This window comes from Sturnira hondurensis, unplaced genomic scaffold (genome assembly GCF_014824575.4).
Source record: "Sturnira hondurensis isolate 20B ecotype Veracruz unplaced genomic scaffold, ASM1482457v3 Scaffold0016617, whole genome shotgun sequence".
Classification (NCBI taxonomy): Eukaryota; Metazoa; Chordata; class Mammalia; order Chiroptera; family Phyllostomidae; genus Sturnira; species Sturnira hondurensis.
In genome coordinates this window covers 4,597,247-4,620,197 of record NW_028089248.1, presented here as the reverse complement: position 1 = coordinate 4,620,197, position 22,951 = coordinate 4,597,247, and the positions used below count along the sequence as shown (strand labels likewise).

The 22,951-nt window shown below is 58.3% G+C and overlaps 2 protein-coding genes across 2 annotated transcripts in view; both read right to left on the bottom strand.

The window, feature by feature from the left end:
- ABCC12 (ATP binding cassette subfamily C member 12) overlaps positions 1 to 6,968 on the bottom strand; it is a 36,852-nt gene extending 29,884 nt beyond the window's left edge. Inside the window, exons 1-6 of the mRNA XM_037066378.1 lie at positions 6,619 to 6,968; positions 4,398 to 4,545; positions 3,878 to 4,111; positions 2,501 to 2,674; positions 1,940 to 2,087; positions 395 to 543 (exon numbers count right to left, since the gene is read on the bottom strand). Coding sequence (XP_036922273.1) covers positions 395 to 543; positions 1,940 to 2,087; positions 2,501 to 2,674; positions 3,878 to 4,111; positions 4,398 to 4,545; positions 6,619 to 6,758 — 993 coding nt within the window. The 5' untranslated portion in view covers positions 6,759 to 6,968. The remainder of the gene's footprint in view (positions 1 to 394; positions 544 to 1,939; positions 2,088 to 2,500; positions 2,675 to 3,877; positions 4,112 to 4,397; positions 4,546 to 6,618) is intronic.
- A 220-nt stretch (positions 6,969 to 7,188) lies between these two features.
- ABCC11 (ATP binding cassette subfamily C member 11) overlaps positions 7,189 to 22,951 on the bottom strand; it is a 52,078-nt gene continuing 36,315 nt past the window's right edge. The window contains exons 25-32 of the mRNA XM_037066306.1: positions 21,490 to 21,679; positions 19,575 to 19,734; positions 18,020 to 18,098; positions 17,313 to 17,426; positions 16,007 to 16,171; positions 15,749 to 15,887; positions 7,461 to 7,626; positions 7,189 to 7,192 (exon numbers count right to left, since the gene is read on the bottom strand). Coding sequence (XP_036922201.1) covers positions 7,189 to 7,192; positions 7,461 to 7,626; positions 15,749 to 15,887; positions 16,007 to 16,171; positions 17,313 to 17,426; positions 18,020 to 18,098; positions 19,575 to 19,734; positions 21,490 to 21,679 — 1,017 coding nt within the window. The remainder of the gene's footprint in view (positions 7,193 to 7,460; positions 7,627 to 15,748; positions 15,888 to 16,006; positions 16,172 to 17,312; positions 17,427 to 18,019; positions 18,099 to 19,574; positions 19,735 to 21,489; positions 21,680 to 22,951) is intronic.

Genomic DNA, 22,951 nt, shown 5'->3' with positions numbered 1-22,951 from the left:
AACCAACCCCCTATGGGGAGATGGCCCTTCACTCCTTCCTGGGACGGCTGTCATGGAAACGAAGAAGACAGGAGCGGAAGTGCAGGCCACGATGGTGAGAAGAAGGAACCCTTGTGGGTGGGGGTCTGGGATGGCGCAGCCGCTCGGGAAAGCAGACTGGCGGTTGCTTGTTTGGTCTCGATTTGGTTTTGCAAACACGAGACATATTCCTGCGACCCCTGCGACCCAGCCACAGACTGGGGAGGCGCTGGGGGTCTCTTGCGTGTGGACGTCTGGGTGTGCAGCTGGAGCGGGCGGTCCAAGGCGAGAGCAGGCAGAGCGGGGGAGGAGCTGCCCACCAGGCCCCTGTTGGCGCTCCGGGGTGCACGGAGGCCAGTGGGCAAGGTGCTCTTACCACGGCAGCGGTGAGCCGGCGGCGCAGCAGGATGTGGCCAGTGAACGTCAGCACGATGGCCATGGTGGACGCGATGGGGGCCAGGGCTGAGTTTCCACTCTGGACAAGTCCGGCTTTCCCCAGCAGTTTTCTTTCCCTCTTCCTTATGTCTGCAACCCAGAAAGCGGATCAGGCAGGTTTATTTTTCATGTCAGGCACCTGCCAGGTCCTCCCGCCCACGTGCTGAGGATTCCTGCTGGGAGGTTTAAATGGGAGGAAGCAGAGAGCCCCGGGCACGGAGCCAGCCCTTCTGGGAGCTCAGTGCTGGTTGGCTGCCGGCTAGAGAGTGTTCAAGGTCCCCTCTGAGCCTCATTCTCTGTGTGTCAGGAGTCAATACTCAGACGCCTGCGGGGACCAGGCAGGTAAACATAATAAAGGGGCCGGGCAGGGAGTAAGGCCAGAGGGAGCATGCGGAGGGAGCCCAGTGGACACGGGGGAAGGACGGCAGAGGTCGCATCTGGACGTCCCTGCCCTGGTCCAGGAGAGGACTTTGGCTTGGACTAGAGAGGGGGTGAGTGGCAGCGAACAGACAGATCCCAGAAATGGTCTGGAGGCAAAGCCAACAAACTCAGAGCTATTTTTGAGCTGGATTAGCTCAGCCTTCCTGAACCTTACAAGCTGGGACCCTCTTGCTCATCAGCCGGTGCCTCTCAGAGCCTTGCACAGGGACACTGTGGCAACTAGTGACTTCATCTGACTTGTGTTAGATTGCGTTAGGTCAAACGGAACCAAACTCCGCCGTGTCGAGTCAGTTGTATTGGGGCGAGTTCGGTGCCTGGAGGGGTGTTTCCGGACCCTCTGGGGCGGCTGGCGTCCCAGCCCGGGGCCTTTCCTTTGCCAAGCACAGAAGAGACGGGGTTCCTAGAGCCCAGGCACAGCTGCAGGCCCAGTTACGCGCCGGCCAAGGAGTGTCATTGTGGCTCTGGGGAGCCCATTGTTACAGTCGTCAGATCATTAACCAGCCAAGCACCTGAGCCTCCATCAGCGATTATGTAAATATTCCTGCAATTAGATTTGCATTTATATTTGACTGAAATGGTTTTCACGGCACCTTTAAAAGAGGCGACGCACGCACGCTCCTCTCTGCACCTGGAACGTCAAGCCAGGGGGCCGCCTGACGGCGATGAGGCTCCTGTAGGCTGGGAGGGGATTTCTGTGCAAGTGTGAGTGTGAGTGTGCACGTGTGTGTGCATGCACACGTGTGGACATCTTCTAAGCCAGCGAACAGCTGGAGGCAGCTCTCCGCCAGCTCGCACTGCGTTAGTGGACTGTTTTTGTGGACGGCAACTCACCAGTCAGCACCGGTGTCCATGAGCCCCACTGAAGGCTGTACCATATGGTGCTCACCTGCTGAGCCCCTGGTCCGCCGGAGCGGGTGCCTGCTTCTATTATAAAGTCTCCTTTCCCCTCTGAAAAGCCTGGAGGGTGGCTCAGGGGGGTCCTCCTGGCCCCCTCCTGGGCTGCCTGACCCCGGGAAGAGCCCTCCTACCAGGTAGGCACACCTACCTCGGACGGTCTTGGCGAAGGACTTCTCCCAGGCGTACATTTTGATCAGTTTGACGCAGGTCACAAACTCGTTCATTGTCTGCACCCGCTTGTCCGTCATCGAAATGGCTGATCTTCGGAAAGCGGAATTGAGCTTCGCCATGAACATCTGGAATCAACGTGTGGCCCAGGGCTGGGGGAGAGGTGCTGGGCTGCAGGTGGCCTGAGAACCCCGGACAGGGTGTGGGGCAGGCAGGAGAGGCCCTCGGGTGGGTGGGCCTGAGGTTCTCAGCCGATCCCTTCCCTTCAATGGCGGCAGCCAGTTTGGCCGGGGGCAGGGGGGGGAGGGGTGCCAGGGGTGGGGCCGGTGATGGGTCCCCTCAGTGTGAAGACAGCATCGGGGAGTATGCCTCAGCCCTTCCCCGGGGCCCTCAAACTCAAGTTTCTTCACAGGCATCATCGTGCCCAAGAAAGGAAGCACCTCTGTGAGCCCCCCAGAGACCGAGCCTGCCCTCCAGTCCAGGGGCCAGGTGTGTGAGCCGCAAGCGAGAGGCAGCAGCCGCTGCAGAGGCCGGCCAGTACCTGGATGGGGATGAACAGGACGTACACGGATATCCCGATGAGAGCCGTGGGCCCCAGGATGAAAAAGGAGTACACTGCGCACACAACCATGAGGATGGGGATGGTGGCTGGCAGGGGACAAAACAAGGCAGCTTCAAACAGGGAATAGCTATCGCTGGACAGTGTATTCAGCACCTGGAAAGAAAGCACAGGGGTTCAGGCTGGGGGTGGGTGGGCCAGGCAGGTCTCAGCTGAAGGCTGTCAGGGTGGCTGAGGGAGCCGAGGACAGACTCTGCCTTAGAGGGCACAGGGGGGCCTCCGGGGACCAGCAGTGGGGTTTGTGAACCTCGTCCTGGGCTAACTTGGAAGAGGTTAGTCTTTGAGGACAGAGAATGCTAACGAAGAAAGACAGTGAGGGGTGTCACCGTGGGGCAGCCTGCCCGAGAGATGCCCTCCTTATTGGCACAACTCTGCCAACAGAAGCACTTCCCAGCCCTGGCCATGGAGGCCGGAGGGCGACAGGGCTGTGTTAGGGGCAACGAGCTAGAACCCAAAGCGTCTGACCGGACTTCGGAGATGAATTCTCAGGGGGAGCCAACTGGACTCAGAGGACACAGCCTTCTGGTCCTTCGCTCCTTCCTTCCACCAGCTCCTACCAGGGGCATGCGAACCCTCAGGGACCCTCAGGGAGCCCACTGTGAACCCTCAGGGACCCTCAGGGAGCCCAGGATAAAGGGAGGAACGGTAGAAAGATCCAGAAGTTCCCAGACCAGCCCTGGATGGACCGCATCCAGGTTGTTTTTAGACAGAGGGAAAGAAATTTGCTTTGTTAATCCATCATTTTCTGTTCTCGGCAGCTGATTCTAATCTTAATTGATACAGGAGGCTTTGAACATACGCCGCACCATCTGGGGTTCCCTTGGTGAGGGGAATTTTCTTGTGTACATGGTGAGGGTTTCGTTACTAAGGATTAAGAGCTTAAGAAAATGTTAACGTTGAGGTCCAGCAGGCGTGGTGCTTATTTCAGCTTTGGCACCCCACATGCTCCATAAATGGAACCCCCAAACATGTCGGTCATTCTGATCTATCATGTGGCTGTGATAAGCCCTGTACCAGCCCGTACTCTCACTGAAGTCAAAGCGTTGGCCTGAGGTCACCCCACAGCCCAGCTGGCACTGGTGGGGTGGGGGGCACTTCCCAAATTCTCCCGCTTGAGCAGAGCTCTCCTTTCCCTGGATGATCTGAGTCCACGCCACCTCGCTGAGCCCAGAGATGGGACCGACTGAGCGGGATGCCGGCCAATAAAAGGGAGGCAAGCGCTTCGTCCAGGGAAGAGCATCTCACCCACAAAAACTCAGCACATCCTCCCGGCAATCGGGCTCCTCTGGACCCGCCTACCTCGCCCACAGAGATGTGCGTCAGCATCTTGAAGGACACAAGGTGCTCGAAAACCAGAGTGGACATGGCCACCTTCAGCCGGATCGCCGTGCGGTAATTGATGGCCCAGGCGAGGGCCCAGAAGAGGACTTTGGTGAACTCGGTGGCAAAGAGGGCGACGCACAGGCCAACGCCCACCCAGACGTTCTTGTCGGCGCTCTCGGTGTGCCGGAGGATTTGGTGAATGAGGACTGTCTGGAAAACAGCGCCACCGGGAGAGGAGAGACCGCTGGGGCGGGAGGTCAGGCCGGGAGGCCTCGGAAAATGTCGGCGAGCCGACTTGATGAGGCAAACTTTTTAATTAATTTCAGGGGCCGCTGCTGTGCTCGGCGAGCATTAACTTTATGAAAATCCGCCCCCAAGGAGCTCGGGGATAATGACAATCGCTAAACCCACCGGCTCGTGGAGGAAGGAACTGATGACATTCCCTGCTGGTCTGGGGGTGGGGCGGGGGCCAGGAGGAGGTGGGGGCCGCACTCACCGGCCCTACGGCGGCCATGACGATGCATAGGATGTTGGCCACGATGTCCATCAGCACACGGGTCCTCTGGAACTTCCAGACCACTCGGCCCAGAGAGGCCCTCTCAGGACCCTCCCTTTCCACCTCTTCGTCCCAGAGGATCCGAAATCTGGCGGGGGGGAGCAGAGGAAGGAGAGGGGGACTGACATTCGCATTTGCTGCTCTAAGCCGCTCCGGGGTCACACCTCGCGAGGGCGTTTCACCCAGCCCGCAGCCTGGCTGAGGCGGCCTCAGCCGAACAGCGTGGTCTCCCGTCTTCCTTCATGGGGGGGTGGGGGGGTGGGTTACAGCAGGGATCGGAGAACAGGCTGGTGCCCCACATCAGGGCACTTCCCCCGCTTCGTTTCCTGCTCCTGAAGCTCGTCTCCGGCATGAGAGCAGTTCTGATCCAAGACGGAGGTGATGGAGAAATCGAGAGAAGAATCTTCCCCAGGGCAGGGAGGGATTTGTCCCTGCCAGAGATGACAGAGGACAGTGTGACGGGGGTGGAGAGCGAAGGAGAGAGCCGGCGCGACACAGCTGTGGGCCGGAGCTCACGGACGCACGCGGCTCTCACTCCCAACGCAAAGGAAGGCTTTTAAGCTGACTTGATGTGATGATGTTACGTATTTTTTTTTAAAAAAACATTCTGGTCGCTGTGAAATCATGGATTGTGGGGAAGCAAAGGCCAAAGCAGGGACCCCAAAGTGGGAAACTCGGCGTCCAGGTGAGACGCAGCCTGACTCCGGGTGGGGAGAAGGTGGGTTTCCGGGGAGTCGGATGGAGAGACAGCAGGATCGACTGAGGAGTTAGGACCGCCAAGGAAGAGGGGCTGGGGCCCCCAGCTGTCCGGCCTGGCCAGCTGAGTGGACAGAGCTCGCAGAGACGGGCACGGAGCAAGACACGGGGATTTGACCAGGTGGGGCCGAGGATCAGCAACGCAGCTGCTCAGCCGGATGCCGGGCACACATATCAGAGTCCGGAAGAGAAGGTAGCTCGTGATTAAGGTGGGCAGTCGTGTTTGGTGTCCAAGCTTCGGAGTGGCCAGATTACCTAGAAGCAAGGCACAGCCCGCAAGACAAGGGGACCTGGGGTGCTGCCGGGAACCCGGCAGGGGACATGAAGGGCAGAAACGGCTGGGCCGGCAGTTTTCCCCAGACCGCAGACTTTGGAAAAACCGCCACAGATCCAGCTTCCTGCAGGGCAAGTGCGAGGGGAGGGGCAACCGCAGAGACCACGGCGAGACTGAGATGAGAGCCCCCAGCCCTCGAAGCGCACGCGCCGGACGGCGCCTTGCACGTCACCCCTGTGGCCGGAGGGAAGGGAAGGAGGCTTCCAGAAGAGACCAAGGCAGAGAGAGGGCTGTGAGAACTTCCCCACAGGATGAGACGTTTATGGCCCATCTGAACCTCCAAGTTCAATGTGGCTGTTAGAAAGAGTGCGCTGACATTGAAAAATGTCATATGACCTCTTAACTGGAAACAGTGAAATGGTTTACCTACAGACTAGTGTCCTCCCTCTCCTTCCAACGACCTGACGACGACAGCAAACAAACGTGACCCGTGAGTGGGGAGGGGGAGAGAGGCGTTGGTCTGCAGAAGGTGGTAGCGGGTCTGCACCAGAACTGAGCCGTGCAGGGCGAGCCAGGGTGCAGCGGGGGCGGGGCACAGACTCAAAATTCGGCTGCCTCCCCGTTTTTATGACAGCCGTGAATGAGGCTGAACCGACGCGAGGGACCTTTTTGCCGGAAAAAATTGTCCAATACCGGCCATTTCGCTGGGTTCAGCCTAAACCTCTTTTGTAATATAAACATCCACCCACGACATTGAAAGGGAAACAACTATGTGGTGCGTGGAACTGTGGGTGGCAGCCCCAGGGGCGTCCCTAGTAACCAGCACACTCTGGCCCCTCTTTCCTGGGGTAGCGCACTTAGGAACCAGCACACACCTCAGCCCCTGGTCCTTAGCCTCAGGCCGTAGCCCCAGGCAGTCCCTTGTCCCACCCACTCTGCTCAGGCCTCACGTCCCCAGAGACTGGACCAGCCCCTCCCCCAGCTCCATCCCTGTCTCAACCACTGAGAAGGACCACCAGGACCCGTGAGCATTGATTTCCACACCAGCCTAATGGGAGCACACTAAAGGGCTCACGGTTGCCTTCTGGGGGTGGGGTCCTCTCCAGAGGTGACCCAAGGGACTCCTGGTACCTTTTGGCATTGATGTCGGATGAGTCGTACTTGGACAGCGGGGGCAGGGTGTCCATAGTCAGCGTGCGCTTGTAGCCTCTGACCATCACGGGTGTGAGCCAGGAGAACATGGCGAAGGAAAGCAGCCCTGCGTCATCCATGGGGTTGGGTGCCAACCTAGGGCAAATGAGATGCACGGGCCTCCAGGGCACTGGCGCTGCTGTCCTCGGTCCCTGGCTCAACGTCTGAATGACGGTAATGACCGCAGCCGAGCTCAGAACCTGTGACTCGCAGCCAACTGTCCTTTGACCAGCTCACAGAGCTGGTGAGCAGGGTGGTCACATTTCTGGGGATTTTGCGAGTTGGTTGTCAAACATAGACAATATTTAAAATTAAGGGACAAATTTAAATAAATTATTTAAAGACAAAGGTGATACGTACTTGAAATTCATCACTTCCTGAATATTTTTAGATAATGTTAGTATCTAAACTCTTTAGATGATGTAAGTTTCGTGTGTGTGTGTGTGTGTGTGTCTAGCCAACACCACATCACTCCTGAGCACCTCCTTAAATTCAGCTATTGTCTCCCTCTCACCTAAGGATAGGAGGGGTCAAAAGTGGGGGAGTCCATCAATGAGTAATGGGTGGATGATAGATGATGCATGGATGAGTGATGGATAGATGGGTGGTGGGTGGGTGGATGATGGATGATGGGTGGATGGATGAAGGATGGGTGGATGGGAAGATAAAAGGACAAGCACACAGAGGACAGCATGGGGAATGGGCAGTGTCCAGTCCTCGGATGGACGAGAAACTATTCCTGGACATTCTGGCCAGGCCTTCCCTCTGCCCCTCCTCCTCACCTCGCATACGGCCTCACGGGGATCATAGTCCTCAGGCTGGGGTCATATCTCTCTGCAAAGGACCTGTGCTGGCCTCGCCGGTCTAGGTCGGAGATGAGGTAGGGGCCCTCCCCCACCATCATGTTGGCGGTCGGAGCCCTGGGCGCGCGGCGGCAGGACTGGCAGTCTGCAGCAGAGAGATGGGAAGGTTCACTGAGGGATGAGGGCCCTCTCACGAGGCCACTCCGCAGGACCAGGTGCACGTGGACGGGCTCACCTGGCCCCACTGCCGTGGCCGCTGCCCCCGAGGAAAACCCACGCTCTGGGTGGGAGGACACTTCAGAGGGCCTGTCCTGTCCCATTCACCGGTCCCCTAAACCCAGAGGCCAGACAGCCGTCCCTGAAGCTTGTCCTCCTCCAGGCCTTTCTGGGGTCTCCTGCGATCAAAGGCCTCCTTATAAGTGGCAGTGACCTTTCTCTGGAAGTTAGCGTAGCTAGGGACATCCCATAAACCAAACCCCATCATTTCAAAGTAAAAAGTGAAACCTTTTCAAAAGAGGTGGCCCTCAAGGGCGTGAATCATTTTCCGCTCTGGGCTGAACCTGACCTTCCCTAGTTGCTCTACTCGGAGGCGCGTCTGCACCCCTGGTCACCGTGCCCCTGCTCCCCAGAGGCCCATGTGAGGTTCCCCTCATGTCCAGCCCAATGTCCTCAGACCCTGTGATTCTGTCCTTCTGGGGGGCTGGGCCTCCCTGTCCCCAGAGGACGCTCACCTATGACTTCTGTGACGGCCCTGTTTTCTAAAGAAGGTCCAGAATGCAAGATGCCCGGCACAGGAGACAGGCGACCCTGGCCTCCTCCGAGGACTCAGAGGGCCCGGGAAATTGGCGGGGGAGGTGATTTCCTGGAGCACGCCCTGGGGAGGCTCGGTGACCCCCGGAGGCTTGGACACCCCGCAGCAGGAGTGAGTGGCACTTAGCTAACTTTGGCTTTCCAGGGGACTGAGGCTTTTTAAATCAGGAAGTCTGCTCTGGCTGGCGTCTCTGTCCTCATTGTCACCCACCCTCTGCCAGGGGCAGGGGCTGCCCAGAGTGATATCGGCTCACTGGCCATCATGGGGCAGGGTGGGGGCTGCCAGAGCTGGGAGGAGGGCAGCCCTGGCCAGGCCAGACACTGCCCGTGACTCTGTTCCACCCAGAGCATTCGAGGGTTGATGGGGCGTGGGAGCAGCACCCCCTGCCCCCCCATTCATCCTGCTGGCTGCAGGGGCGGCCTAACCTGCCGTTAACAGAGAGACAAGGTCTGGGTTTGGAGCAGAGGATACAGACTGGACCATCCTGGACCACACACAACGTGCAGGTCCATTTTCTCTGGGCTGCGCAGCTATTTGTTTGTTTTTAATTCTCCCCTGAGGACATGCTCCCTGATTTTTAGAAAGAGGGGAAATGAGAGAAAGAGAAACATCCATGTGAGGGAGAAACATCGACCAATCTCCTCCCGTAAGCGCCCCCACCAGTGATCGAACCCACAACCCAGGCGTGTGCCCCGAGCGGGGATCGAACCCGTGACCTTTTGGTTGCACAACGACACCCAACGCACTGAGCCAAGGCATGCACAGCGCTTTCAGTTTTGTGAATTTGAATGAAGAGATGTCACAATAAAACACAGCACCCCGTGGCTGTCCCCACCGGGAAGGAGCGCTGTGGCTGCTGTCGGTTCGTGCTGCGCAGAGTCAGCCCCTCATAGGCAGGACTCGCAGGCCGCACTTTGCCACAGTCCCCACCATGCCTTCTTGTCCCCTGGTGCTGGGGCTCTGCATGACCTGCCCTCTCGCACCGAGTTTGCTTTGCTGTAGCAGATCCATGTTCCTCTTCCCTTGTTCCTCTCCCAGGAGGGGGGCGAAAGCTGCCCAGAGGGCATTTCAAGAAGAAACACTTTCCACTTCGCTTGATTATGTGCTATTTCTGCCTCTCTAACCCAGAAAATGAGTGATGAACGACATCTTGTTTGAGAGCTGGATTCTGAAGCCAGGACTCCCTGGCACCAGCCACGTGCTTTAAGGTGCTCCCTTCACTGCAAAACCTCCTGTTCCTTTCTTAGTGAGTCCATCCTTCATTTAACACCAACCCGTCCAACATCTGGTGGTCTCACGCCCTACCCCCAGCTCTCAGCCGCTCCCTCCGGGCCCTGGCCAGCCTCCAGCTCAGAGGAGAAGCTACCGGAAGCATTACTCAGCTCCTGTCCCTCACCGCCCCTCCCAGCTGTCTGCAGCAGCCATGTGGGTGGTTAGACCGGGAGAAGGACCGGTGAGTGCCTGCAGCTGGTGTTGGAGAGGGCACTGGGCAGCAGGTGCACGGGAGAGCACGGGGCGGGATTGGGGGGCAGGGCTTGGCTACAGTGCTCTCATCCCCAGAGGCCCCAAATGGTGAAGTCGGTGGCGGTATCTGTCCTCTCCAGATGAGGTCACCCATTCAGTTAGCAAGGTTTGGACCAGACAAGGAAGAAAAATGAGGACTCTCATTTCAGACCCGTGTGAGCCGCACAGTCGTGGACCCTGATTTTAAGGCTTTTAAAAATAAATCCTGTGATTAAATTGTGTGTGTGTGTGTCTGCGTGTATGTGTGAGAGAGAGAGAGAGAGAGAGGAGACTTCATTTAGTAAACATAGGCCTTTGTGGGTCACAGATTTAGAAAGCCTGTGGTCGATGTTGCTACTTTTTCTTTTATGGAGGTGCCCCCGGCCCGCCCCCCACCTGGCCTGGTGTGCCCGGGAGGCCCCTGGCCTCTGCTTCCTCCCACACGGCAGTGCTGGAGTGTGTCACTCAGCACAGGCTGCTGGGGGATGAGTGACAAGGCCCCGGGGCTGCCTGAGGCTGGTGGCTGCGGGGAGGAGCGTTACCTGGGCAGGAAGCAGTAGTGGCCCCAAGGACAGGGAGAGGAGGGCCGGTCAGCAGGCAGGCGCGGGGCTCTCAGGGTGCTGGCTGGGCCCCCTTTGCGTGGCCCCAGATCCGGCTGCCTCACTGCACTGGCCTGGAGGCCTCCTGCCCAACCGCCGGGGTCAACTGCCGCTCCCCCCGCCCTGCACCTGGGGAGGGAACTCTGGGGGACCAACATTCCTTCCGCCCCCACACCCTCACGGAAGGGCTCTGCCCCCTCCTGGGAGGACTCACGCAATGTCGCCCCTTCCCCAGCCTGTCACATCCCAGCTCCGTGCAGAGGACAACCAAATGCTCCCCTAGACCCCATTCTGCCCATTGCAGGACCCAGAGACCAATGGCTTCGGGGGACAGGCTCAGGGCCGGGCCAGAGAGGCAGCCCAGGGTCCTGCTCCCAGGAGGTGCGTGTCCTGGCTCTGTGTCCCTTCGAAGGGGACAGTTCTGCCATCCGGAGTGGGAGTGGAAGTCCATCTTCAAGACAGACCTGTCTGTTCATTCCGTGCACTGAACCAAAAGTGAATGGCCGTTGGAGCCCGGTTGTTATGATTAAATGAGAGCCAGGCACTGGTGCCCATAGCGTGCTCTTGAGTGTGACACAGTCCTGTGTGTCTCAGAGTTGCGTTCATGAACAACATGAGACGGTCCTGTGTACCTCATTTCGGGCTTGCCCGACTCGAGCACAGGCCTTTCCGGACGTCTCGAGTCCCATTAGGTGCCCGGCCACGCGCAGCGCTCCGCTCAGAGAGTGGGCCCAAGCTGGAAGGGGCAACGAAGCCCACGGTGACTGGTGGACGGCTAAAAGGGAGCCACACATGTGTCCAGATCCAGACATAACAAATCTGGATGTGACTTTGAGAATTATTCAGACACCGTAGAAGACTGCTCTCACCTAACTCCCGCGAATTTAGGACAGATTTTGAAGCTGAAGTATTTTAAACCTGCCCAAGCCCTCTCTCTACTCACAATGTGGCCACTCCCTCCCCCTGCTGGCTCCTTCTGGGGACGGAATCCACAGAGGAGGAAGGAGGTGGCTGGCCCCAGAGACTTCTCTTCTGGCCCAAAGGGAGGTGGGGACCAGGGAGGCCTGGGGACAGCCACCGGCCAGGGCCAGCCGTGGGGAAGACAGGACCTGCGGGGAAGGTGCCTCAATTACGGTCATTTTATCCCGCTCTCTCTCAGAATTGCGTGTCTAGTGTGTAAAATAAAATACAAACTTGCCAAGAAAACCGATGTACACTAAAACAGAGTATCCAAAATACGCATTAAAAAGCCCAAATTGAATCCAGTAACGCATGCTTCCCTACCGTGGCATTCATAACGTGATTGGCAGTGAGCGGTTGTTGGACTTCGTAACTGCCCTCGTCTCAAAGCAGCGAAGCACAGAAGCAACTGCTGGGAATGTCTGCAACAGCGGGAATTCGATGCGGGAGTGTCTGCGGTTGGGGTCGGGGACAAGGTCCCAGCACCGTGCCTGGCAGCATCGTCTGCTGCCCCGTCGGTGACGGGGAAGGCTGAGTCTCCATTAGTAAAAGCAAAGATGTCACCCCGTCCCAGCCACACTCACGCGTGGCTTCCCTGAGCCTCGCCCAGGAGTCCGCGGGCCAGTCCACAGGCGCATCCAGCAGGCCCGTCCCTGGAGCGGCTTCTGACTCCCACGCAGCGGGAGTCCAGCGCTATTTAATGAGACAGGGGCAGACTGGGGGACACTTAGGATAATGGGGCGAAATTTTACAGCCTTAACAGCTGGCGCCAGAGCGCAGCGGAGGGCGGAACTGTGGGTTTAGAGAGCGGCTGTGGTGTGTCTCTTGGGGGCACACAACAAGGCCCCGAGGACTCCTCGGCAGGAAGGGGCGTGATCCCTCGTGAGGGTCCAGGAATGGGGAGGTGAGGGCCAGGAGGACTCCGGGGAGAACGGCAGGGAAGAGACCGGACCCCGAGGGTGGAGCTGCGGAGACCCCTTAAGAAAACGGGTGCTCGATCGTCAAGTGGAAGCTGTGGGATCGCTGGGGCAGAAACCCCTCCTTTGGTCCAAAACTTCCCCGAGGTCATTGACATATAAAAACCAATGAGGGTAACAAGGGAGTTCTCTTTCTAGGTCAATGTGAAGGAGAAGCCGTGAGTGTTTGTGAGGCGCTCAGGACGCCCAAACCAGAACGGGTCATAGAAACAAAAGTGCCCCGAAAACACAGAAACTCGGGGTGTGACATTAGAATGGGGGTTCGAACCCTTCCCCTCTAGATCGCATGCAACAGGGCCACCCTGGCTCACCTCGGGGTTCTCAGGACGGACACCCCAGATCAGCAGCACCAGCAACAACTGGGAAGGGTTGAGAAAGACAAATTCTTAAGCCCTACCGGGGACCTACTGAGTCAGAAGGTGTGGAGGTGGGGCCGTTCTGATGCTTCGCGCCGTGTGAGGACCCCGCCATAAGACGGTGTCCCGCCCACAATTGTACACAGAGCCATATCCCCTGTGGAAGTCACCCTGTCCAATTTCCCACCCCCCATCAGCAGACTCCCGATGCCACTCTCAGAGCCCCAGGGTATGAGTCCTGCCCCACCCCCGACCCAGGGGAGGGCTTCTAAAGCCCACCCAGGCCCCTCACACAGCCACTCCCTGGGAGCCATTTCTAGAAGAAGTCTTCAGGAGAGCGGAGATGGAATCTGAGCCCTTCCTCCCTGGGTCTTCTCGTGGCAGGTTTTCAGGCCCCCCTACTGGTCGTCCTTGGATGAGCCTCCATTTACCAGGGTCCTCTTACAGGGTGTCCAGAGTGGAGACAGGGGCAGGGCAAGGGCGGGGAGGGTCACCCATGGTCACTGTAGGCCCGGGTCACGGAGCTCATGCTCAAGGTGTTGACCATGCCAAGAGCCCACCCCTGGGACAGAAAGGGTGCGGAACCCCTGGCACCCTCCCCACTGGGGCGCAACTGAAAAAGCAAGAGCGAACCATTGAATACAAGGAAGGAAGTAGAACCAAGGTCCACATTCTCTCGTTACACTTATTTTTGTATTATTTTTTTAAATGTCAATTTTTAAAAGTTGTATTCCAAAATGGTTCTGGTGCCCCCAAATATGTAAAGAATTATTTCAAGGAAACAAACTCATATCTTCATCACTCAGGTTAAGAGATGGAATATTGCCAATGCTGTTAAAAATATGCTTTTTTATTTTTTAAAAGATTTTATTAATTTATTTTTAGAGAGATAGGAGGGAGAAAGAGGGGGAGAGAAATGTCGCTGTGTGAGAGATACAGCACCTGGTTGCCTCTCACATGACCCGAATCGGGGACCTGGCCTGCAACCCAGGCATAAGCCCTGACTGGGAATCAAACCACTGAACCTTTGGTTCGCAGGCTGGCACTCAATTCTCTGAGCCACACCAGCCAGGGAAAAAAACAAACTTTAAAAAATATATATATCGTTTACTACAGCTGGAAGCAGAGGTTCTCGAGATCTTCAGCACTTCAGACCCACCTATGTCCCCCCAAACCCAGTCTCCACCCCAAACCAGGGACACGAGACCCTCTGGGAGCGGACTCGGGCATTTTTTAAAATGTGCCTGCCTCCAGTGTGCAGCCTGGGTTGCGAGAGGCTGCTGTGAGGGGAGGCGGGGTGAGGGGCGGGGCGACCTGAGGATGGAGTGGAAATGGGGCCTGTTTCCCCGGCCTCTGCCTCAGGGGTCAGCCCTTTCCCAGGCGGAGTGCAGCAGATCTGGATTTTTGGGAAGAGCCTGCCATCTGCTGGCCATGACAAGGAATACGCCTCGGGGAGCTTTTTCTCAGGGCAGCTCTTGGAGAGGACTGGCCAGGTGAGCAGGATCACCTCCAACGTGCAGACCCTGCAGGGCTGGGTTGAGAGGGGGGCAGGAGGGGCCCTCGGGCACCCTTCAGGGCTCCAGAAGGAAAGACAAGAACTGAGTGGAAGGGGGTCCACGAGGGCAAAGGGGCTTTTAAGAGAGAGAAGGCATTCGCCCAGAAACTGCCCTGGGAAGAGACAGACGCAGGTGCTGACTAGGAAGCCCAGGCGGGAACAGAAGGGAGGCACACCTGTCACTCAGCAGGAGGGCTCCCTCTGCATTTGGTCTGCTGCCAGAGTTCATTGCCACGGGGACGGGTTTGCTGTTCTTCACCTGGAGCTGTCTTGCCTGCCCCAGTCCCTCTCCTCCGAGCAAATGTTTGTTTTTCAGGTCTCAGTAAACCACAATCTCCCCTCCACCAGGAAGCTTGCCCGGACTGTCCTCCCCTCCTGTCCCTTGGTCCCTTGGTTCTATTTACTTGTTCCCTGTTTACTCAAGAGGGCAGATTCCATGACGGCAGGGCCATCCCTGCACCCACCCCCACCCGCAACAATGTCCCCACATTGCTGTACTTCCCCACAGCAATGAGGTCTCACTCACTGACAAGTACATTGAAAATAATTACCCTTTTAATTATTTATCTATAACCACTGTGGGAGGGGCGGCAAATGGTCTTATTTACAGTTGTCATATGTTACCAATTAAGTCTTCATTCCACCCATCTGGGCTGCGACCAGTAAACAAACACCTGGGCAGGCAGCTCCTGCTTGGGGCCCACCCAGCCTCCGGATCCACCCCTCTTCCGTGTTGTAGAAGGCCCCAGAGGCTATTTGGCAGAAATGATTCAAGTCTCAGTTTCTGTGATTCAGGGCAGCTGAGCCCATCCCCAGGCCCAGGTGTGGGCATGTGATGCTGTATTGCAACAGCCTAGCCCGTGAGCGGTTCAAGGATGTGCACATGACCCGGATGAGATTTAGCCCTGGAGCTTCTGCTGGAATCATTGGAGGTTCCAGATCCCAGGGTGCTAGGCTGGTGGGATGCGACCAGCCTAGGGCTGCTGGCAGCCATTCTACCACCCTGAGGAGGGCGGTGGCCAGAGAGTGAAGCCAAACAAAGGAAAACAGAGCTGAGAGAAGAAGAGAGGCAGCGTCGGCCAGTCGGGCATCCTTCTCCTGGACCTTTCCAATACCTGAGCTGATCAGCTCCGTTTTCCAGACACTAGTTTAAGGGAGTTTCTGCTCCTGTCGGCTGAAGGAGTATTATCTCAAGTAGGAAGCAAGACGGAGAACGAGACTTTTCTTTACAGAGTTAATACATCATTTGCAACGCTCTTCACACAGATCAGAAAAGTGTAATGAGCTTCTACATCACAATGAAATTACTGAACACATCAGTTAAAAAGAGACACAAGATCATTTTGTCCCATGGTCTCAAAGCATGCTGGGGTTCTCCGCATCCCCAAACCTCCCTTGGTCTCCTTTTGTGTCCTCTCCCCAGCACCCCTCGGCCCCCATCAGCCCGGCTTTCAGGACACGTCTCGGCTGCCCCTGCCCCGGAGAGTCGCAGACTGCAGGCCTCACAGCGGCACACCGGCAAACCCCGGTGATGAGCTCGGCCCTCGGCCCCCGAGTCTCCTGAGCCCCGAGACTGGGCCAGCAGGGATGCGAACATGGACCCGGGCTGCCTCTGCAGGACCTCAGGCGTGTCGAACTCCACAACCTGGAGGGCGGAGGAAGGAGGGGACAGCGACCCAGCTGAGCTCAGACTGGAAGGATCCAAGGCCCCCCAGGTGCTGGCATGCGCACCAGTCCTCCCCGAGCCGGGGCCACCACCCTCACCTTCCCATCGTCCATGACCAGGATGCGGTTGCAGTAGAGGATGGTGGGGATGCGGTGGGTGATGACCAGCACCGTGCAGCCCTGGAAGGCTTCGAGGATGGTGCGCTGGACCAGGGCATCGGTCTCCAGGTCGACGGAGGCTGTGGCTTCGTCGATGAGGAGGATCTGGCGGACACAGATAGGGGGTGAAGGCGGCCTTGGGCCCCGAACCTGGGTCTGGCCCTGGGTCAGCCCCTCATCCGCCGAGACCCTTAGCTGCACATTGAGAGCTTGGGACTGGTTACGTTTTGAAGACACTATTAGGTCACCACCAAGCACTAACTATTTTCCAGTTAAAATCTTTTTCTAAACTTACTGATTAGAGAGAGAAACATTGATCTGTTGTTCCACGTATTTCCACGTATTCACGTGTTCACTGGTTGAACCCTGTATCTGCCCTGACTGGGGCTGGGCCCCTCAGCCTTGGCCTGTTGGAGTGATGCTCTAACCCCTGGATACCCGGCCACAGTGAGAACCAGAAATGCCCCCGTGGCCCTTCTGGGTTCTGAACCACCTTCCTGTTTGCCGAATGAATGTAGATCGAGGACCCGCACATCGGGGTTAGGCATATGCCGCAGGGCAGGGGGGGGCACCTCGCCCCCTGGGAGAGCCCCCCTCCCCCACAGACCATCATTCTTTTCACTGCAGCATTTTTTAACTCGTTTCATTAACAACCTGCGTTAGGGAGTTATAACAAGCACGGTGTGTGATTTCACAAATGTAACTGTTCACCACGAGACCCTTCTTTAAAAGAGGGCGTCATGAGTAAATCAGAGGGCACACAGACACGACAAAATCAGGAGTGCATGCACACACGTGCGTGTGGGCGAGTGCGTGCACGTTGTGCTTTGTCCGAGAGAGAAAGCTTGCTGTTAACCAGCCCAGGGGGGTCAGCTACCTGTAATTACTGGTGAAATTATTTAGAAAACTTCAAGAAACACTGTCAGATGACATTCCTCAAACCTGTATAGTTTGGCCCTGGAACGGCTGGGCTCTCAGTCTCAGTTCTAATAAGGACAAGGGAGCACCCGGCCCCCAAGTTTTAGGAGACGGTGCAGAGAGCGGCTTTTGAGTCAGGCAGCCCCTGACCTCTGAGCTTTTCGGGTCCGGGGCCCGGGGCCCAGGGCCCGCGCCTGGGCTCGGGTGGGGGGCGTGGGAGCTGAGGGCACAGGCGCGGGCCCTGCCCGTCAGGCCTCACCACCCCCGCCGTGAGTGGACCACGCTGCGGCAGCGGCGGGAGACGCCCCCGGAGCTGCCCCGGCCTCACCTTGGAGCTGCAGAGCAGGGCTCGGGCGATGCAGAGGAGCTGCCTGGTCCCCTCGGAGAAGTTCCTGCCGTTCTCCAGGACTGCCGTCTGCAGCCTCTGGGGCAGCTTTAAGACCTGTCACATTGGGGCAGACAGAGGAGGTCATTTGGGCCTGTGCGCGCTGCGGGGCGAGACCTACCCCGCCCCCCCCGCCCCCCCCCCCGGAGCTCGCCATCCCTTTCTGTCCCTCTCCTCCTCTGCACTCTCTGCCTTCCACCACGGGGGTCTCCTTCCTTGCCTGCACCCGCCAGTCCATGTCTGGTCCCAGCCCCAGCCCTTAAAGGGGCCCTGCCTGGCCAGCCTGGGCACAGGGGCTGCTCCCCCCTCACCCTCCACCCCCACGGACGTGCTGGTGGTCTCGCCGCACCCCTTCCAGCCCCAACCGCCATCGGAAAGGATCTCTCTGTGGTTGCAGCTGGTTGCCTTTACCTCCCACCAAATGCTGGAGGATGGAGACCCCACTCGCCTCTCCTCTGCTGTGTCCCCAAGCCCAGCGTGTGCCTGGCGCACTGTTCACGACTGGGCGCCCTCGGCCCATCCCAAGGAATCTCAGGTCACGCCATCTGCATGAGACAGCCCCGCCCACCACCCAGTGTGGCCCGCTCAGGAGCACCGTGCAGGATGCGCCCTGTAGGAAGCGTAGGCTCGAACCCGGTCAGGCTACTGACCATCTTGCTTAGGGATGTCTTCTCCAAAGCCCCCCAGATCTGCTCATCCGTGTAGTTGTTAAAGGGATCCAGGTTTAACCTGCCCGGGAGAGGAAGACAAGAGTTCAGGGACCATCTCAGCCACCAAGCAGTCTGTCCTGGACACTGCGGATGACCAAGGGTGCTTAGAATGGACACTGGGTGTGCAGAAGCCCATGGGACCACCATGCGTGGGCATGGCTTGCGCCAGTCGGTACCCATTCCTTCTGTAGGTGGCGCCCCGAGTTTGGTTGGGCAGCCCCCTCACCCCCAGGCCCCAAGCCCATGTGGTCTAAGTGGGGCGCTCTTAGCAACCCCAGGGGTGGATGTGGATGGAGCAAGTGACTCGGGTACAAGCAGAGCATGCGCGGTGAGCCCCTTGCCACAGCGGTCAGTTGGGGGTGGCAGGTCACCACGCCAAGTGCGTCTCAGGACTTTGAAGACATTCACTGGGAAGAAAGTCTTTCTCCAACTAAGCAGGAGAGGCTGTGACCATTCTGCTCCAGGAGGGGCACGTGGAGCCCCCCCCCAGGGCCCTCACTGGGATCTGAGAATGGAGCCAGAGCAGGGCTGGGGAGGGGACCCTGGCCCTGGAATCGGCCCAGGCCTTCCCCAGGTCATGAGACAAAAGAGGACTTTTTAGCTTAAGCCATTTGCAGGGCGGGCGCTTGTGAGAGAAAGATGCATGACACGCTCATCACTTTAACCGTTTCTAACTATTCAACCAGGGGCATCGATGTATTCACAATGTCGTGTAACCATCCGCTAAAACTTATCAGCCACAACACAATTTCTTCCGTCCAACCGTCTCCCTCCCCGGCCCAGCCCCTCCGAGCGTCGCTTCTACTTTATGTCTCTGTGAGTTTGCCTGTTCCAGTTACCTGGTTTAAGTGGAAACGCATAATATTTGTCCTCTCTGCCTGGCTTATTCCACGAAGCACAGTGTTTCCAAGGCCCAGCTGCGCTGTAGCTTATATAGCTCATGTATAGATAGATACACAGCCTGTGTGTGATACGTTGTTCATACCTCTGACCCAGCAATCGGCTCCCAGCCTTATAATGGGTCGGGTCATCAAGTCTTGGTGGTCCCACACAGCCAACACTCACGCTGGTCAAGCAGGGGCTCTCAGTGACTGAAGTGGGGTCCCACTTCAGCCAGAGTAGGACCCCCGAGCTGCCTTCAGGGGGCTACAGCCTGTGAGTGCCTCTTCCGTGTGCTCACGGAGAAGCCGCTGGGGCCACTTCTCACTCCCCGCTGCCTAGAATGTACGCCCTGGGAAGGACCCCTTGCTAACATCCAGCCTCAACTGTCCCCAGCGGGTAGAGAGAAGTGACTAAATGGCCCCAGACAGGGAAATGTCTGGTCACCACGGTGCACATGTCAAACAGTGAACTGAAATCAGATGTGAAAACTGCGCCTTGCTCTGGTCCCCAGGAGGCCTTGTGTTTACCAGAGTCGCCTTTGATCTTCAAGGACAGCTCAGTGCTGGGGGCCTTGCTTGGCAGCCGAGCCCTGACACCTGGTCCCAGCCCTCACCTGACAGTCCCTGAGAACAGGACAGGATCTTGAGGGATGACGGACAGCTTGGACCGCAGGGCCTCCAGGCTAATGCTGCTGATGTCCACGCCGTCGATGAGGATCCGGCCCGCGGCAGGCTCCACCAGCCGGAAGAGCGCCACCCCCAGGGAGGACTTCCCTGTCAGGTGAGAGACAGGGCGCCTGTGTCCTGAGTCTGCACGGGGACGCCAACTTGCACCCGGGACCCGCTCCCCGCCGGCACACACTCTTGGTCAGCACAGGCACTGAGAGGGTGGGCGTCTCCCCTGCAGGAGGCGTCCAACCAGTAGCTTCCTTAGAGCCGAGATCTGGAGGCAGGGCGGGGTGGGGTGGGGGCACTGCGGGGCCCGTGTCTCACATCCAGCCACGGCTGTGATTCGTTTCACACACACAGTGTTACTGTTATTTAAAAATTTCTCTGCCAACATTTTCAACAGCCAAAGGCCCTATACATAAAATTCAGATTGCACGCTTCTAGCCCCAGGTCCCCCGGGGCGACCAGCCACTGGAGCTGCTTCCTGGAGAGAGACCTGTGTTCTCCAGCTCAGCCTGCGGCCTGCCCTGCCCCCAGCCCCGCTCCACTCATCCATGCCACTCGCCAGGCCCCGACACGCTTGGGTGGCCAGCCTCTGCTCGAAAAGACAGAGTCAATGCTTGTTCTTGCTGACCTTGGCGTTCCTATCGCCAAGCTCACTGATGTTCAGTTAATGCCTCCGGAGGGAACACAGTTCTCTGGCCCAGGGTCAACTGAGAACTTCAGTTCAGACTCAGTCCTCCCAGGCCCATCGCCCACAAGCGCACCACAGAGTCCAGCCTGAAGCCCTTCACCCAGCAGCGATGTGGGCCCTGCAGGGGGCCTGAGGAGGAGTAGCCCTGTGAAGGCCGTGCTCAACCCTGGGGGGCTTCCTGGAGGTGGCAGCTCCAAAGTGCACAAAGGTAGGGCAAGAACCAAGGCTGAGTGATGTCTNACGCTTGGGTGGCCAGCCTCTGCTCGAAAAGACAGAGTCAATGCTTGTTCTTGCTGACCTTGGCGTTCCTATCGCCAAGCTCACTGATGTTCAGTTAATGCCTCCGGAGGGAACACAGTTCTCTGGCCCAGGGTCAACTGAGAACTTCAGTTCAGACTCAGTCCTCCCAGGCCCATCGCCCGCAAGCGCACCACAGAGTCCAGCCTGAAGCCCTTCACCTAGCAGCGATGTGGGCCCTGCAGGGGGCCTGAGGAGGAGCAGCCCTGTGAAGGCCGTGCTCAACCCTGGGGGGCTTCCTGGAGGTGGCAGCTCCAAAGTGCACAAAGGTAGGGCAAGAACCAAGGCTGAGCAATGTCTTTGAACAAGTGAAGATCAGGAGGGAGTGACCTTGGGCCAGATCTCCCAAACATGCTGGGAGGGAAGGAGAGAAGCCAGAAAGGAGAGGGGAGAAGGAGACCCATAAAGGTCCAGGAAGGGAGGGCGGGGGTGGGAGGAAGGAAAAGAGGACCCAGATTTCACTCGTTGGCCTGCTTGCCCCCTGCCTGAAGCTCTCCTCCCCTGCACCCCGGTCTTCCTGTTTTAGCTGCAATGCTGGCCTCACGGCCCAGGCCACTGTGGCTTCAGGACGGCCAGCCAACTCATCACTCGGTTGGACCCCACCCCTCCCATTTCCTCCACACACTACACCTGTCAGTATTTTGCTTGTCTCCCTGTCCAACCACTCATTCAACACCCCTCTCCTACACTGCGATCCCGCGACAGCAGGGGCTGGGGGCTTTATTTGCCAGTGTCCAGGACAGGGCCCAGCACCCAGCGAGGGTCAGCACACAGACGTCTGCGGGGCCACTGAGCAACCCCATGCCCCCAGATGGGTCCAACACCCCAAGACCAAAGCTGAGGACGGGGCGTGCGGACGCTCAGCTCACTGGAGCCTGTCCTGCCCACGATGCCCACCACTTCCTGGCTGCGAATCCTCAGGTTGATGCCTTTGAGGACGATGGGCGTGTTGACCCGGTACTTCATCTTGTAGTCCTGGAAGGTGATTTCCCCATGCCGCGGCCACCCGTGGGGACAGCTCGCGCTTTCCACGTGTAAAGGAGCCTCGGGGACACACATCTGGTTTTTGAAGAAAGAAAAAAGAAATCAACCGTTACCACCTACCTTCGCCCACCCACCGCCTACCCACCAGCTCCAGCCGTGGGGTGTGTGGCGGGGTGATCACAGAAACACCCCAAGAGGAACTTCCCTGCCCCCACTCCCCTGAAAGGCACACAGCTTTCTCCCCAAAGAGGGAGAAACCACACAGCCAGCCCCCTTGTTACCGGCAGAGAGAACTTTTCTAATTTACTATCTGAGATCCGAAAGAAACAGGACCCAGGGTGATGGTGACCAGGGCAGCATGGAAGCACGCCCCCTGCAGGACGAGGTGGGCAGCTCAGAGCCCGAGGCAGACCTGGCCTCCCTCCTTCTGGCCTTGCCAGGTGGGTCCGCACCCCCCGCCCCACTCCCCCCGGCCCTGCACATCTCACAGACGGGCGAGGAAACAGAGGCTCAGACTGAGCCCATGGTGAGCTTGAGGTCCCACAGCTGGGGACTGGACAGGCGAGGACTCTGGCTCAGGGCCGCCGGCTCCAAGGCCACAAGCCCAGTGGGTAGGAAAGGACCATGGAGAGGAAGCTGGGGCACAGCATAGCTTGCCCCCCCCCACCCCCCAAGCACAGGGTCGCTGCAGCCCACGGGGGCACGGGGTCCCAACTGTGCGGCCCACCACTTCCGCTCACAGGACCCAGCAGGGGCCTGGCGTTGGAGGGCTCTGCCGGCCCCTGGCCTTGCGGTCATCGGCCAGATGCTCAGCACAGCCGAGCCTCGGCTTCCTCTTCTGGAGAATGATATGAACTCAGTCGACCTTATACAAGGGTTTTCTGGTTTTGCTGACTGAGGCTTCCCTACGGGCCAGGCTCCGCTCGGTGCTTCAGAAGCCACATTATTTAACCCGTGTGCCAAGCCAATGACGGAGCGACTGGGATATCTCCCGTTTCAGAGATGGGGAGCAGAGGGGCGGCACCAGGTGCCCCCGCTGCACAGCCGATTCGGGTGGTTCGACATCTGTGCGCTTCACTACTCTGCTGTGAACAGAGCAGCAGCAAAGACTGCTCTCGTTGTTAGACGTGGGCAGACCTCTCGTTTCTAGAAAGGAGAGATCATTCCCTCTTCTCCCAGGGACGCTGGCGCACAGAGGGATTGGTCGGTGTGAGCCAGTGAGCATGGAAGGGCCTCAGAGGGGAAGCTGCTCCGGGAAGACGGGGAGCGAGCGCCCCGAGCCCCGGCGGCCTCCTGGCAAAGTCTCAGGGCCCCGGGGACTGCGGAGACCACAGAAGCCGAGCCCCG